The 16,377-nt window shown below is 38.4% G+C and overlaps 2 protein-coding genes across 6 annotated transcripts in view; one reads left to right on the top strand and one right to left on the bottom strand.

Moving 5' to 3' along the window:
* LOC125233527 overlaps positions 1 to 1,031 on the top strand; it is a 170,007-nt gene extending 168,976 nt beyond the window's left edge. The window contains exon 3 of the mRNA XM_048139578.1: positions 523 to 1,031. Coding sequence (XP_047995535.1) covers positions 528 to 1,031 — 504 coding nt within the window. The 5' untranslated portion in view covers positions 523 to 527. The remainder of the gene's footprint in view (positions 1 to 522) is intronic.
* Positions 1,032 to 5,291: 4,260 nt separating this feature from the next.
* Positions 5,292 to 16,377, bottom strand: part of LOC125233463 — a 28,757-nt gene continuing 17,671 nt past the window's right edge. For 2 of the 5 annotated variants that reach the window (XM_048139498.1, XM_048139496.1), the window contains exons 2-3: positions 8,252 to 8,375; positions 7,077 to 7,622 (exon numbers count right to left, since the gene is read on the bottom strand). In XM_048139498.1, the coding sequence (XP_047995455.1) occupies positions 7,369 to 7,622; positions 8,252 to 8,375 (378 nt within the window). In that variant the 3' untranslated portion in view covers positions 7,077 to 7,368. Of the gene's footprint in view, positions 6,122 to 7,076; positions 7,623 to 8,251; positions 8,376 to 8,873; positions 9,008 to 16,377 lie in introns of those variants that run through there. The other 3 variants (XM_048139500.1, XM_048139499.1, XM_048139497.1) reach the window with 3 other exon arrangements.

The raw sequence follows: 16,377 nt of genomic DNA, 5'->3' as shown, positions 1-16,377 counted from the left end.
AAGCAGTGAACTTATACATAACCAACGCAATTCGAGGGTTTACTAATTTGTCCTTGAAATAACAACATTGTGGAAATCGCACATAGTTCGAATTTCAAAATCCAATTTGCTCAACTTATCTCTCTTTCTCTTGTTAACTTTCACGAAAAGTAGAATAGAATAGAATATTTTTATTCGAAAGCACACAGATAATAAACAATTTTACACTGACATAGCATAGTAATAAAAGTGCCACGAAAATGCCAAAAAGTCCCAACATTACTGCGGCGCCAAGGCCAAGGATGCTTTTATAATTCCTAACTCCTACTAATCCTACGGCCTACATTATCGAAGTAACTCTCCTCTCAATGTTTCCAGTAATTATGGCTTATACATATGTATTTGCCATTTTATGCCAGAGCTCGGTAGGTAGCTACTGTGGCGTTTTATGGTTTAACAGAAAGCGTTCAAGAGTTATGGTGTCACGGTTTATGAATTCCGATGTGAATGTTTGTCCTGCCACAAATAACATGTGTTGCACAGGTGAGATGGTCTCCAGCAAGCAGGACCCTTTCATCGAAGCATGGTGGTCGAGCGCCGGCGCGGCGCTATACGGCGCGTGCGGCGCGCGCACGCTGGAAGGCTGGCGGCACGTGCCCGACTCGCCGCGCCGCGACCGCGCGCGCGCCGGCGCCATGTGCGCGCTCGCCGCCACCTCCGTGCTCATCGTCGACGCCATCCGCGTGCTCTGCGCCGAAGATACCGGCTCCATCGCCAGTTCCTACAGAAAACCCGCCAAACAAAAAGCCCCCCAACTAGGACTAAACATGACATATTACAACAAATTACCCGGGTGCGTGAGCAACTGGGCTCCAGCGAAACTCGCTCCTGCCAATGTACCACTGAATGACCCTATGGCTGCGGCTCTTCATACCACTCGATTAGAAATGGATGCCCCCAAATTATCGCCCCAGAAATTAACTCCTCAAAAATTGCCCGAGAGTTGTCGACCTCTAAAAATGGGACCGAGACTAACCCGAACATTCTGGTAATAAACTATAAATTATGCCTTAGTAGATGTAATGTCAGTGGAATAAACTTCTGTTAAAAAACTGCCATTGTTTTTATTTTAACATAATTATTATACTTAATAGGTATCTTTCTTTTAATACCATAATATACATATTTTACCTATGTACATTATGTAGGTTGAGCTACGTGTACAATTTTGTACAAAATAATTATATTTGGAACTATTGTTGTCCTACAAAAGGTACTGAATTCTAAAACAAAATAATTTTTAAGAAAAAAAAAACCGTCGCTTTTGTGGTTCTGGTGAAAGAAACTTGCGAATGTTGGATTATGTAGAAATGTGTATTTTTTAAAACTATTTTCAATGTAAAACTTTGATTATTTGATGAGAATTCAAATGAATATACATAATTATGTATACTTACCGCTAAAGGTTTGAGGAGTTCCCTCGAGCTCAATTCCTCATGAATCCGATTATAAGAAATTGAGCTTGACAAAATTTGACTTAAAAACTCAATATGCTTAACAAACATAACAAAGAGAAGAAATCTCCTAACACGAGCCATGCGTCGCTGAGGAGTTCCGTTCTGATCATCATCAGCAGTCCCACTTCATCAAATGCAAAATTTGTAATGGACTTTATTGATTGCTGATCCACTTCTGGCTCATTTTATATTGGAACGTCGCTTTTTCTTTAATGTATGGTATCTATTTCAGTTTATAATTTATATATAAATAGTAGTGTTACTACTTAAAAAAAAACAAATCAAAAATATTTAATCAAATAATTTGTTTTGTTCCCTACATTGGAACGTCATAGCTTAATTATGCTTAACTATGAGATGTCCAGTTTAAAATGAGCTAAAAGTGGATCAACAATTAAAGTACCGTACGTCCTTGTCCAAATGTCACGGTTCTGAATGAAAATGCTTGCTGTTTTTATAAAAATACCAGTAACTATAAATGTGCCGTTCAGATCTGAGGAGTTCCGTCCTGATCATCATCAGCGGTTTCACTGCACTAAATGTCACTGTTCTGGACGTAAACGCATGCTGTTCTTATAAAAACTCAAAAATCTACTATATGTATGCCTTTAAGATTTGAGGAGTTCCCTCGATTTCTCTAGGATCCCATCATCAGAACTGGGTTTTAATAAAAATGTGACAAAAATGTGACGTATATACACTCAATAAAAAAATTCAAAATCGATTCATCAATGAGGGACATATCGAATAACAAACATTAAAAACAAAAAAAATACAGACGAATTGAGAACCCCCTTCCTTGAGATTTGGGGCGGCGGTTAATAATAGCTTCTGGGTCTAAGGAGGCAAGTGATTTTCAATGTCCGGAGGCTTATTTCACTGAAAACTTTAGTTTAAAATCCTGTTTTTTTTTTCAGAGATACTTTATATCTCTAGTCGACTGGGACATCGATTAGCTTTAGTATAAGGTCATTGTAATTTTTTATATTAAAAAAATATATCCGTTATTCTTACTACTCTGTCGTGTCCGTTCTCCATTTTTCTCTAAACATGTGATGATAACTTCAATTCAGTCAACTTAACGAATATTTTGATTGAGTACATGGATACATTATTAGTTACTACATTACTAAAATTTAACAAGTATTTTTTTATCTATAATTTTGTATTTAAAATTTAGGAAATAAGAGATGTCCGCGACAAAATTCTTATTTCTCTGTAGGCCTAGCACATGATGGCCGCGGGAGTATGTCGCCGCGAGATAGATTACCCGTCCTTATGTCATTAATACAGTTAGAAGAAGACGTGGCATCTATCTCGCGGCGACATACTCCCGCGGCCATCATGTGCTAGGCCTACTGGTGCGGGTTTTATTCGCCTGTATCGTAAACGTATTGAAGATTGTAGACAAACTTCTCCCCGCGGGGAATAATCAGTCGCGCTCGGAACGTGGTACGAGGTGGAAGTGTCGGCTGTTGCACGTGGCTCCGGAATTACGAAGGTAAATATCTTATTCCTCTGTCCGTGGTTCAGGTATCATTCTTATTACTCTGTTCGATTTTTTGGGATTTGTGTAACTTTTAAAAATGTACTTTTTTGCTTCATTAATTGCTTTACGTGCTATCTATTCATATTATTAACGAGCCGCGTTGTATATACATGTCACCGTAAAATTGTAAAAACCGTTAGTTTATAATTTCACTAGCGAGATTATGAACTAACGAAATATTGTGAACCGTAACGTACAGTTCACAATTTGACGGATTATTTTTACGTTAGATTATAATCTAACGAAGCGAAACCGTCATATTGTAAACTGTCATGGCGTCGGAACGAAGCTAGCGCTCTGATTGGTCGGTTTTATAGTAGATCGTTCTGTGGCCATAGAGTGACTGACACCAATAGACACAGCTATCACAGATGTCAATCAAAAACCTCATTAAACTTTTATCATCAAAATTCGATATATTGTTTAAGGAAATGGTCGAACTCGCCAAATAAACAAAATTGTCAGTTACTTTGCTTGTTATGTGGCGGCTTAATTGGTATATTTCTTGTGATTTAATATTTAGTTTTCGAAAAAAAAACCGTTAGTTTATAATCTTACTAGTGAGATTATAAACTGACCAGTTATTGTAAACCGTAACGTTCACAATTTAACGGATTATTTTTCGTTAGATTATAATCTAACGGAGAGAAACCGTCAAATTGTAAACTGTCATATGCGTCAGGAGCTAGCGCTCTGAATGCTCAGTTTTTTGTTTTTTGTTAGATCGTTCTGTGCCCATAGAGTACCTAACATAAATAGACACTACAATCACAGATGTCAATTAATGTATTAAAATAGTACATTACGATACAAGTGCGTAAAAAAGGAAGTTAGAAACGAGTGGCGATAAATTAATGTTTTAAATCGAAACGTCAGTTACTTTGCTTGTTATGTGGATAACAAGCAAAGTAACTGGCAATTTTGTTTATTTGGCGAGTTCGATTCCTTACGTTCTATTCCGTTCATTTCCTTAAGCAATATATCGAATTTTGATGATAAAAGTTTAACGAGGTTTTTAATTGACATCTGTGATTGCAGTGTCTATTTGTGTCAGTCACTCTATGGCCACAGAACGATCTACTATAAAACCGACCAATCAGAACGCTAGCTTCGTTCCGACGCCATGACAGTTTACAATATGACGGTTTCGCTTCGTTAGATTATAATCTAACGTAAAAATAATGCGTCAAATTGTGAACTGTACGTTACGGTTCACAATATTTCGTTAGTTCATAATCTCGCTAGTGAAATTATAAACTAACGGTTTTTACAATTTTACGGTGACATACACATTATGAATCATTGGTTTTTTTTCGACAATTTCTTATTCCTCTGTCCCTTATTCTTATGGATTTTGGACAATGGAATAAGAATTTTCTAAATTTTTCTTGTTTTTCTTAACTGACTTTCAAAAAGAAGAGTAGTTATCAAGTGATTTCCTATATTTTAAAGTACCTTAATAAAAAGACTTAGATCTTTTTAAAAATATTAATAAAAAACTTTAGATTTTTTAGCACCTAGTGCATTTACAGTCTGAATGTTATTAATAAAAATAAATATAAAAATATTCTAGAATACTTTTTTGATCATTTTGTGAACAAAAGTACAATATATAATTTATAAATATACGGTTTTTTAACATTTTTGTTAACCTATCCTGACTTATCTTATTCCTCTGGGCCTAAATTTCTTATTCCTCTGGACCAAAAAGTTAAAATGAATTTATTTTATGAATGAGTTCACAAAAATATGGGCCAAAACCATAGTTATGTCTAAAAATAAATCTATTTTCAAAAGAGTATGTCCTTATTGGTCAAATTTCAAAAATAAAAAAGTACAGAGGAATAAGACAAAAATCGCTGTCTCGTAGAATGACCCTTAGCACTAAACTATTGTCTGTTACACAAATATCTATTCTAATTAAGATTTCGAAAGAAGTAAACACAGTAGATTCACCTGGAATAAGAGAGGCGCAATTTTTCAGATGAATTTCAGACAGGTGCGGTGCATGACCTTATTGCAATATGTGACTTACTGCATATACAGCTGTTTAATGCAATGTAAAATTTGGAAGCTGCTGAACTCGGGTTTACGTTCGGCTTTGTTTACTCAATAAATACGCCCGGGACTGGTGTTGTTTACAGTTAGTTAAACCGGGGTTTTACCTTTATACCACTATAGTCAACTGACTGATGTTTGCTCTGTCTGTGTCAACGTATCCCTTATTGAAATATAAGAAACAGGATTATAGTACAATATTTTTAATTACAGCCTTTTATCAGACAAAAACAGAACTCTTTAAACAAATACAAACCGAACGAGATCACAATTACGCGCACACACTTTAATACAAGGATAGTAAAAACATACTATAAAACAAAAAGTTTTAGCCGCGAAAATATCTAAACGATCACAAGGAATCGTTGCAAAATTACTTGTAGCTTGTTTTTTCTATGGGTATGTTCCATATGGGCTAAGTTTTCGCGACCAGATTATATTAATAACATTACATTAGTAAGTTTAGTAACTTTACGTTTTGTAGTTACGCAGAAACATATATACCAATCCATCTGAAATTGTCTTCGAAATGAAAGACTTTCGTATTTCATACAAGGTCTAAAACTTAATGACAATAATTGTGTAGCTTAACTTCAAACGTGGGTAAATCCATTCTGCTTTAAGGTTGATTATATAAAAAAATATATTATGATCTGAAAGATAATCAACTATAATCAGAATAGATTTACAAAAGATTGAAGTTAAGCGACACAATTTCATGTGGATTGGAACGTTTTTGCGGAACTACATCCATTCTAAAGCGTTTATTTAGCCCTGCTCTTAGAACTGAGGTCGTCCTTGTCGACGGCGCAGAGCGCCAGCAGGGCGTCAACGATGAGCAGCACGGTGGCGGCGATGGAGCACATGGCGGCGGCGCGCGCCTGCGTGCGGCGCGGGCAGTCGGGCACGTCGCGCCAGCCCAGCAGCGTGAGCGCGCCGCACGCGCCGAACAGCACGGCGCCGGCGCACGACCACCACGCGTCTACGAACGCGTCTGATGTCGCTGACACCGCCTCGCCTGGTACAGTCACTCGTTTAGTTATCAAACTTTTACAATAAGGCCCGATTTAGACGGCGTCCGAACTCGCATGCGATTCTAGTTACATTGCGGGCTGTTGGTTACATACAATTTTGCACAACCATCAAATACCGCAAAACTCATGGGTCCTAATGATATGTTTAGAACTTTAGACTTATATTGACTTGCCATATATCATATCATTCATATCCTATACCCAGTTTTTAGCTATTAACTTTTTCTTCGCCACGTCAATGAAATATTAAAGTGACATCAGCACCATGAATTGCAACTATAAAACCCGTATGCCTTAGGTACACATCAAGTAGTAGCTTAAGTAATACAATGTAGGTACTGACTGACTTTATATCAAGTCTATGGCGGCGAACAAGAACAATTAGTTAATCGACGAATCGGTGCGCTTCTGACAAGAATGCTGATAAAAACCAAATATATATACAAGACAATATTGTATTTCTACACCACAGCTCACAGGTGGCAAAAATATGAATAAGCTGAAATATAAACCTGCCTTTAGTCTTAGAATTAATCCACCCCGATGGCTTCCTAAACGCCACTTCTGTTAGGAACCTTATTTTCCGAGATTTAATGGCAATGATCTCGCTGTACAAACTTCTCATATTCATTTACTATTTTTAATGACGGTTTTTTCTTCAGTATGCAGAGGTTTTTTTATTTATTAATTAGTTATAAGCAGAGATCGGACAAATGGGCCTCATTCTAACAAAAGGTTCATTATTCCGAAAACGTCCAAATGATGCCCATCTGTCCGATCTTTGGTTACAAGTAATGCAGAATTCGCTAATATGGTTAAGGGATAAGTGATTTAAAATACCTCCTTATTAATTAAGTGGTTCAGTTATCACGAAGTATATAACATGATGCTTAAATGCCTTTAATGCTTGGACTTAAAATAATAAGCAGTGAATACTTTCATTTTAAGGTTTTAATTTATATAAAAGTCGCATTTATACAAACATCAATTGAGTTCACCGTTAATTAAACACTGCAATGATTATATACCTATGACATGGCAAACTACGAGCTACAAGGCGAGAAGTGCACTTTTGTTGTGAATAATCTAGGACAGGAAAAGCTGCCGGATGCCGATTGTCAGTCCCGTAATCCTGAGCATATCGGATCGTTCGAACGGATTTAAATATTTATTCGTTTTGCAGTTCTGTTTTTGAGCACGGACTTAAAAAGTTCACTTCTCAAGCTTACTATCACACGCTGGTTTCCTCGTTAAATTCCTCAGAGTCCAAATATCCCATGCTGAGGTCCAGAAACATTAGTAAGGCGTTGAGCAGGGCCAAGGTTGCTGCTATCGTGCCGGCCGTGGGGTCCCCGGTGCGGGGGACGATGGAGGGCTTGAGCCGCGCGGAGAGCACGAGGCCTCCACACACGGAGAACATCACCATGCCCACAATGCCAAAATACATGTCTTGGAGAAGGTCCAGCGGCGCGAATATCATCTCCCCTAGAACGGTTAGCTTCGTTACTTACCTAGACATTGAACGGCAGTGGCGTGACGTCCATCGCGTTCGTTTTAAACAGCAGACAGCTGTATGTCTGAATAGAAGTGAGAGTATGGAATTATTGGACGCCTCGCCACTGAATTAGGTACAGGGTGCAAACTTCGGTGAATCTATTGGTGCCTTTGTGGGTGTGAGAACAACTACTAGATGTAAAACGATCCTAAAGTTCTAGGTACGACCATCAGATTATTGCAGAAGAATCTTTAACATGGAGAACTTACAATAAAGCTATAACATGATGTTTGTATAATTGCGACTTTTTATCAAAGTTTCTATCATGAGACCGATGGTGACCACAAAGTTTTAACGTCAGAAAACTTATAAAGGTATGTATATCATAAACACATGCATATAATTATATATGTGCTTATACGTAAGGTAAGGTGGGAAAAGACTGAAGGGCTTTTCTTGAGGGATAAGATGAAATGATATGTTCCGTATAATGAAGCAGCATGGGCAGCATCCCGCAAGAAAAACCCTTCAATCTTCTCACACCTTACGGAAATATTGCCAAGTACCTATTATGGAAAATAATTGCCAAGTATTATGGAAAATAATTGTCAAGTCTTACCAACAATTTCTCCAGAAAGCACGACTATGAAGCCGACATACGTCCCGGAGCATAGGATCAGTGTAGGCACGTCTGTTAGGTCGTAACTGTAGTGGTGGAGCACTAGGCATGCTATTGTTAAAAGCTGTAACAATACGAGGAATTCAAGTATTCAGGTTTTTGTTACAATCAAAATAGCGAGTCTAACATTAAGACTGTATTTTGATCCTGAAAACCTAGTTATCGCGGGCTGTGTGATGTGTGTGTGTGTGTGTGTATGTGTGTGACCCAAACTTGTATCGTATGACTCAACCTCGTATCGCAGATTAGGTCAATCTGCATAAAATAAGCGATTATAGGAGTTCGTGTGGTGGAGCTACATTGTTTTTCCTATCATTAACATCATAAAATAAGAGGGTCACTTTACGGAAACAGGTTTTTGTAAACTGAAAAATGTATCTATTTAGCTATTTATTTTTTAGTTAATTGATGATATAAATGAAAAGGTTTTTACGATGTCGTCGGTCGTCGCACTTAAAATATCTGTATAATTTTAATAATAATATCACATTAAAAGTAAACAACCAATCAACCAACTTTGCTTTTCTATCAAATACTACTAAATATTTCAAAGAATACTTACAAGTTCAGTGAGTTTGATTAGACAAGTTGGTATTAACATGGTTTGAATTTATATTATAACTAATTTATAAATATTTAGTGCAAGTAAATTTATTAAATGCCGTTTATTAATTTAAGTACATGACAACCAAATTTGACAGTGGAACATGTCTGTTATCTAGACACGATTTTGATCACAGACAAACTGTCATGTAAATCATTTGAAAATAGGTAAACTTTGACGAATACGTCTCTATGCCTACAATAAGTTGCAAAATCCACAATTCACATAGTAAAAATGGGAAAAATTATAACTGTAGGTTGTTTGTAAGAGTTTGAAAGATGAAACTATGGAGTTTCTTGCTAATTAAGGGTAGGGAGCCTAAATTACTCCAAATTCACACTGAAAATCGCACTGCCATCTGTTGAGGTTAGTTCAAAGTTCACACTGTTGCAGGTCACAGGAAGCAAAGTCAACTCGAAACCGAAGGTGGCCTAAACTTTGTTCAAAAGTTCTAAAGACTGTTCATAGATGGCGTGAATCTCAAAATACTGCAAGACTATAGCGCGTCATTATTTGTGACGTTATCGAGTATAAGGTACACTGAGGTGCAAAAGTGCATGGCGAAAATATCAACGAATTCATTCATAATTTCTCCATGCAATTTCGCAGCTCACTAAACGACAATGTGGTACACCACATTGTCGTTTACCATAGGAACAAAAATTGCTCGTATCTCAATACGCTGTTAGAGCGTCCTTAGCTATCAAAAACATATATAACTCCGTATAGACGGATAAAGTCTAAGAAAAAAACGTACCTCAGTACCATACAGAAAACCGGCCAAGTGCGAGTCGGGCTCGCGCACAAAGGGTTCCGTAGCAGCAAACCAAAATTACAGTTAAATCAACCTATCTCAAAAACTATAAGAGATACTTTGATCAAACCAAAAATCGTTGAAAGAGTTAATTAGCATGCATCACCTCTATTTTTTTTAGAATTTTATACCCCGTAGTTATAAAAATAGAGGGGGGGGACATACTTTTTACGACTTTGAGAGCTGATATCTCAAAAACCGTTCACTTTAAGAAAAATGTTTTTTAGAAAACTTTATATCATTTTAAAAGACCTTTCCATTGATACCCCACACGGGTATGTACATCGAAAAAAAATTTTCATCCCTCAGTTACATGTATGGGGGCCCCACCCCAATTCTTTTTTTTTTACTATTTAGTGTCATAATTTTGTAGCGGTTCATACAACACATATTCCCATCAAATTTCATCACTGTAGTACTTATAGTTTCCGAGTAAATCGGCTGTGACAGACGGACAGACGGACAGACGGACAGACGGACAGACGGACATGACGAAACTATAAGGGTTCCGTTTTTGCCATTTTGGCTACGGAACCCTAAAAAGGTACGGTGGCCTAGATGGCATTACACCTTTGGGGTACGCTCAGCTAGATGGTATTAATATTTGACATTTTAACACATATCAGGCTAAAGAATATGGGCCAAATTGTCAAAACTGAGGTTCAAAAGTTGTAAGCCTATGACAAGAGATGGCAGTCTATGCACTTTGATTACACATTTTACTTTGACAGTAACTCTCTATAATACCTACTTGATCCTGTTTGTTAGCTATACATAAGCGACTTTTTGCTTGAAACAACACATTTTTTTTAACAAGAGAAACTAATGCGCTCCCAGCATCGGTGTTCCCAGAGAAATACGACCTCGGTCTCTTTAAACGTAGAGTGAATAGGCTATTACTGAATCGGTGAGCTCCATCTTAGACTCTGTCTTCACTTCCCATCAGGTGTGACTAGGGTCAATCGCCGATCAGTCCATAAAAAAAAAAAAACTGCATTACCTTATTTGTACATTTGCGTGCATTATTTAATTTTACGAGGTTAAACTTGTAGTACCTAAGTACATAGTTTTTTTTTAATAGTTATGCACCTACATTTTTGTTTAAAACATTTAATTATTCGTTGCTTATAGCTTAAGAAGGTTAATAATAAAAACACCTGAGTACATATTTAGATATCAATTAGGTACGTGTCTATTGACATCTTAAGTAAGTATAAACGTTAGCAAATCATTATTTATAGAATTAAGTTAGTGTGCTCTATTGTTTAAGCGATACGCCTTAATTAGACAACTAACATCATAAGCGAACATCGAAGGCCGAATTGTTTAGATACTGTGTAAACATTGAGGCAATTTGTGATACTTGTGATTGGATCACAAGTCAAGGATCATACGTGGGAGTGTGATAAATGTTCCCATAGTAGATACTCTAAGAAATTTTAATAAATAAATATTGTGGGGATATCTTACATAGATACACCTACCCTAAACTAAGCAAAGATTGTACTATAGGTGCAATATGGGCGACGATATACATACTTAATAAATAAAATAAAACTCAAATAAAACATGCAGTCTTGAGACGGTATATGTTTTATAAAAAAAGGGACTAGAGTCCTACCAAGCTAAACAGGCAGATTTTGAAAACGCCGCCGATAAATTTTATTTTTAAAATCAAACTTCTATGAATGTATGACATCAAAATCGTTGCTAACTTAGCTTGGTCTCGCTGTAAACACTTATTTTATATAGGGAATGGGACCAAACTCGTAATTGCCAAAAATGTTTTAGCTCCTTCTGCTTATTTGACTCTGCATACGTCTACATATGACTATGTCTTGAAACCTTATTTATTTTAATGTTTTGTTTAGTTTAAATTGTCAGTGATTAATAGTAACTTGTAGGCTTAACCTTTGGCTTAACTGAGTAACAAAATGATGTCACATTTACATGCTTAATTATTATGGTCATACCTATTCTCGTATTTATGATAACTTGATAAGCTATGGTAGTAAGGTAGTATGGTACGTATACTACTGAGAACAAGCAAAGTGATGAGGTAAATAGGTGTAAAAAGTATGTTTAAATTCGAACTACCTAAGGTAATGGCGCCTATTAACGTGGTACTTAAGGCAGATTTCAAAAGATACCAAAAAATTAAGGGTATCAAAGCTCATTAACGACCACAAATATTTTTTTTATGGAAGAGTATTTATTGAACTATTAGTTTTGAAGAGTTTTAGGATCATTTTAGTTTATTATATGTCATAAAATGATTATTGAAGCCAACATACCTAAATTTTCTATTACCGTGGTAATGAACAGGTTGCAGTTCTATTAACGCGAATTGAGATTTCATTACCGAGGGTATGAATGACAGTGTTTTTCTGCCATCGGTAAATAGAAACCCATCTCAAAATTCGGAGCTTAATACCGATGGTTGAATATACAAATTATGACAAATACATATGTATACCTATACTATCCTCCTTTATGAATACCCACAGAAGACTCAGTTTCACCTAAGAAATCTGTACTTACGGTACACTAAATGTCATATTTTGATACAAGACTAATATGTCGCTCGGTAATAGATACTTCTATAGGAACCCATTACCGACCCAAACAAATATTGCATGGATCGGTAATAGATTCTTATATATTCTATTACCGAGGGTTATCTGATCGTACCATCGGTAATAGGCATAAATTGGAGTATTATAAAATCTAATTCCGACCCATAAAAACAAAGTCATACAGATGTATTTTCATTACAAATCAAAATAAAATATTGCAACCTTATATTAAAACCAAGTTTACATAACTGGTAAGTAAGCATCAGACTTTATGTCAATGTTTAAAAAAATTGACAAATTAACGGTTTTCATAGAAACTACGAAATCAGTCATGAAGTTTTTGCTAAAAATTAAGGTTTTGTTGAATAATTTTCATACCGCGTAAATAGTTCTTTGATAGCGTGAATAGATCAAGATTGAAACAACTGTAAGACATTATATAACTGATCACATATACTTAAAATAAAGCAAAAAGAACTAATATCACTACTTTAACTATTACCGTGGTATACCACAGTAATAGAATCTACTCACGAAATGGCGCCTTTCACCGCTGTCTTTTAATTTCCACTTTAAACACATTTCCAGGCTAAACAATACGTAAAAAGTACTCAGAAGTCATGTAGAAAACTATAAACAATAATTTGAAATGCATAACTTTCACCTGTTTGCCATAATTATTACGTAAACTACTAAATGAGATTGGAGTTCACTTAGGTTTAGCGTCACACGTCAGTATGACACAACCTCTTCTCGCGGCCACGTGGCAAAAACTGTCAAATAGCGAGCGTCTTCTTTCATTCACACTCTCTATCGCCTATATGTGCGTTAGTCAACTAAACAGGCTTCCTTTGTGTGAGTAACTTTTTTTAAGAAATTGGTCGGTTTGCCTGTAAAATGCGTATTTGCAAATGCGGCGGTAATGGACGTCGATTTCGATACCCGCGTTGATAGCCGCCGTTACCTCCTAATACCTACAGCTACACCTGCACTGATGATGCAGTATTGCAGCGCGTCATTACTGCCACAAATGTCAAAACCGACAGCAGACATAAATGTGTTTGTTTTTACTGTTTTCACCAAGTTTTTGGCTAACTTACATCACTCCCGCACCCAAAACTCCTATCAATGTATGTATGTAAATAACCTAACTCTTTGATCATGTAAGGACATTTCCGGCAATATCGTCGGTTTGCTATTTACCTTCATTACCTACTTGGTACTTAATCCTGGACGGTATCTCAGGTGCTTGCGTGCAATTGAAAACTTTAATTAATTAGTTGCCCTGTTCACTCGGCCATTTTGTCGACCTAATAAACGATAATGTTCTACAAGCTGTAAAAAAGCTATAAAGAGTTTGGGAAATTTTCTGGCATCAGCCAAAATTTTCCATTTTGGAAAGTTTCAAAAGAGATAGGGGCTCATCCATTAATTTATGTCACACAAATTTCATGATTTTTTGACCCCTCCCTCCTCCCTTGTCACACGTTGTCACATTAAACTACACCCTCCCCCCCTAGTGTGACGTCATGATCAGATATTTCTGATTCTTTGTTTAGGAAAATAAAAACACTCTGAAATTTTCTTAATAACCGCCACATTTCACTATCTGTAATAGGTATTGAGATTGAGATTCAAGGGCGTGAATTGCGTTCCAAGTTACATCATTTTTAAGTAATTTGGGCTATTCAATGTCCAGATTAGTGTTTCTTGGTGAAATGTATACGGTCAACATTGAAATTGAACACAAACAATTGAAATAGAATTTTATTTAACATAGATTTTGCAAATATTTTGTATGTGACTCACAAACATAGAGCTCCTCCCTCCCCCATGTCACAACATGTCACATTTTGTGGACCCCCCCCCCTCGCCCCCGTCCAGGTGTTATGTAATTAATGGATGAGCCCTAGGTAGTTAAGATCCATAAACTATGTTTTGCCTAATGTAATTAAAACATTCCCGCACCCCACCACTCATAAGCGCAATCAATGCACTAATATCAAAAATCTGCTCTCTTTACCTATTATTTATGCATGAACGTACGTATTATGTATGAATGTGAATCATCTTGAGTAAACAAGCGAGCACTTTACACTGCATGTCTGTTGTTTATCACTTCAACTGAAACACGTATTCTTACTTTAATACATATATGCCGTGTCCGGAAGTATCGCATCCATAACAAACAACGCATCCACATTAGGGATCATCCATAAATTACGTCACACTAAAAATCGCGATTTTTGACCCCTCCCCCCCTCCTTGTCACAGCTGGTCACATTTGTTAGACTCCCCCCTCCCTAGTGTGACGTCACATATTTTGCAAATTTACAATTAGAAATTATTGAATGAAAACAGCGGGTAGAAATCAATCTCATTTCCATTTATGTACTTAAATTATTCTTCACTCCACCAACAGGTAATAATAATAATAATAATAATAAAAAAAAAAAAAAACCGCTGACACTGACGGACGTGTCTTTGGATAAATTTTCACAATTTTATTTATTTTTATAGTATTTTTATCGCCGTTCTTGGTTTTTGTGGTTCAGTTTATGTGTATTTCTTACGCTACATTAAAATCATGTACAATGAAGAACATCCAACGAATTACTATACTATCTAAATACACGGATATCAGCATGAACTGTCAAACGGCGATAAGTGCATTGTGAAATTTGTGAAAATGTTAACGAGGTCACGCACCAAAGCGGCACAAAGAAACGCACGCCCACCATCCCCGCCCGCCTCGTCCAGCTCCCCGTCCGCATCGTCGTCGGGCGACGAGTTCGCCACGGCGCCCGACACCGACGGGTCCAGCGACGAGAGCGGGCCGCCGCCGCCGCCGCCGCCACCACCTGCGCGACGAGGGCGGCCACCGCTGCCGGCACGCTTGGGGCCTGCGGGACATCCTGCCCCGCCCACGGCTCCCGCTGCCGGTGGTGTAGTGCGTCGCATGACATGGACTCGAGAAATAAACGAGAATGTCATGCGCGCCTATTACGGGGCCACAGAGGGGGGAACCCGGCTATCCGCGTACCGTTCGAGAATGCTGCCTCTGTTTCAGGCACTCGAGCCATCCACCACCGTATCGGAGCAGCGGCTATCGGATCAGGTGCGCGTCATTCAGCGGTCAAAGCGGTTGGATGACGCCACACTTGATCGGCTCCGCCAGGAGGCTCTCGCTACTCGCGCGGACCCTGCCTCGGGGCGGGATTTGCCCGCCATGTCGCCGGACCCGGTGCCCGAACCCGACCTGGCACCGGAGGTGCCGCGGGTTGATTCCGGTAACGACGGCGGGGACTTCGCGAGTCAGAGCGAGAGTGAGCCTGCCAATGAGCAACTGAGGAGGTCTTTGGAAGAGGCGATTACGCAGTATCGCTCCACAAGCAATCCTAGGCCACGATTACCACGTCTGCCCATGAATAGACGCAATCTAGCGCTAATAGGAGCCTTAAATGCTTTACTAGATCCATATATGCGGACTAGTAAAGATCTAGATGATACACACTCGATCATGTACTGCGGGGCCATCGCGGCGTGCCGTGTTGCTCGAGTCAAGTTTCCGGACGCTGACCGTGCAACTAGGACCGCCGAAGGTGTCCCTGCATGGCAAGTACGGATCGAGCGTCGTATCAACTCGTTTAGGACTCTCATTGCAAAGCTGATCTGCTTCAGAGGGGTAATAATCGCCCCCGAGTAATGCGCTTTGTGAACCAGGCGTTCGCGGGGACAGACATCAGGCCCCGCGACTATTTGGCCAATGTCACAGAGCGCATCGACTTCCTGAAGCAGAAAGTCTATGCATGGGCAAGCCGTATTCGCCGCTACAGAAAGCGTGTGGACCGATTCCAGCAGAATCGTCTTTTTCAAAGCGACCAAAGGAAAGTATACCGAAGGTGGGAGGAAACCGACCCTCGTGTGTCTGACGTGCGGCTGCCGGATGCTACTGCCATGTCTGATTTCTGGCGTAGCATCTGGTCGGTGCCCGTCGAACACACGGAGGGTGAGTGGATGACCGTTGTCGAACGCGAGTGCGAGAGCATCGAGCCTATGGGGGCTATCACCA

Source organism: Leguminivora glycinivorella, chromosome 14, assembly GCF_023078275.1.
Source record: "Leguminivora glycinivorella isolate SPB_JAAS2020 chromosome 14, LegGlyc_1.1, whole genome shotgun sequence".
NCBI lineage: Eukaryota > Metazoa > Arthropoda > Insecta > Lepidoptera > Tortricidae > Leguminivora > Leguminivora glycinivorella.
The sequence above is the reverse complement of the archived record's forward strand: the minus strand, read 5'-3'. Positions and strand labels throughout refer to the sequence as shown.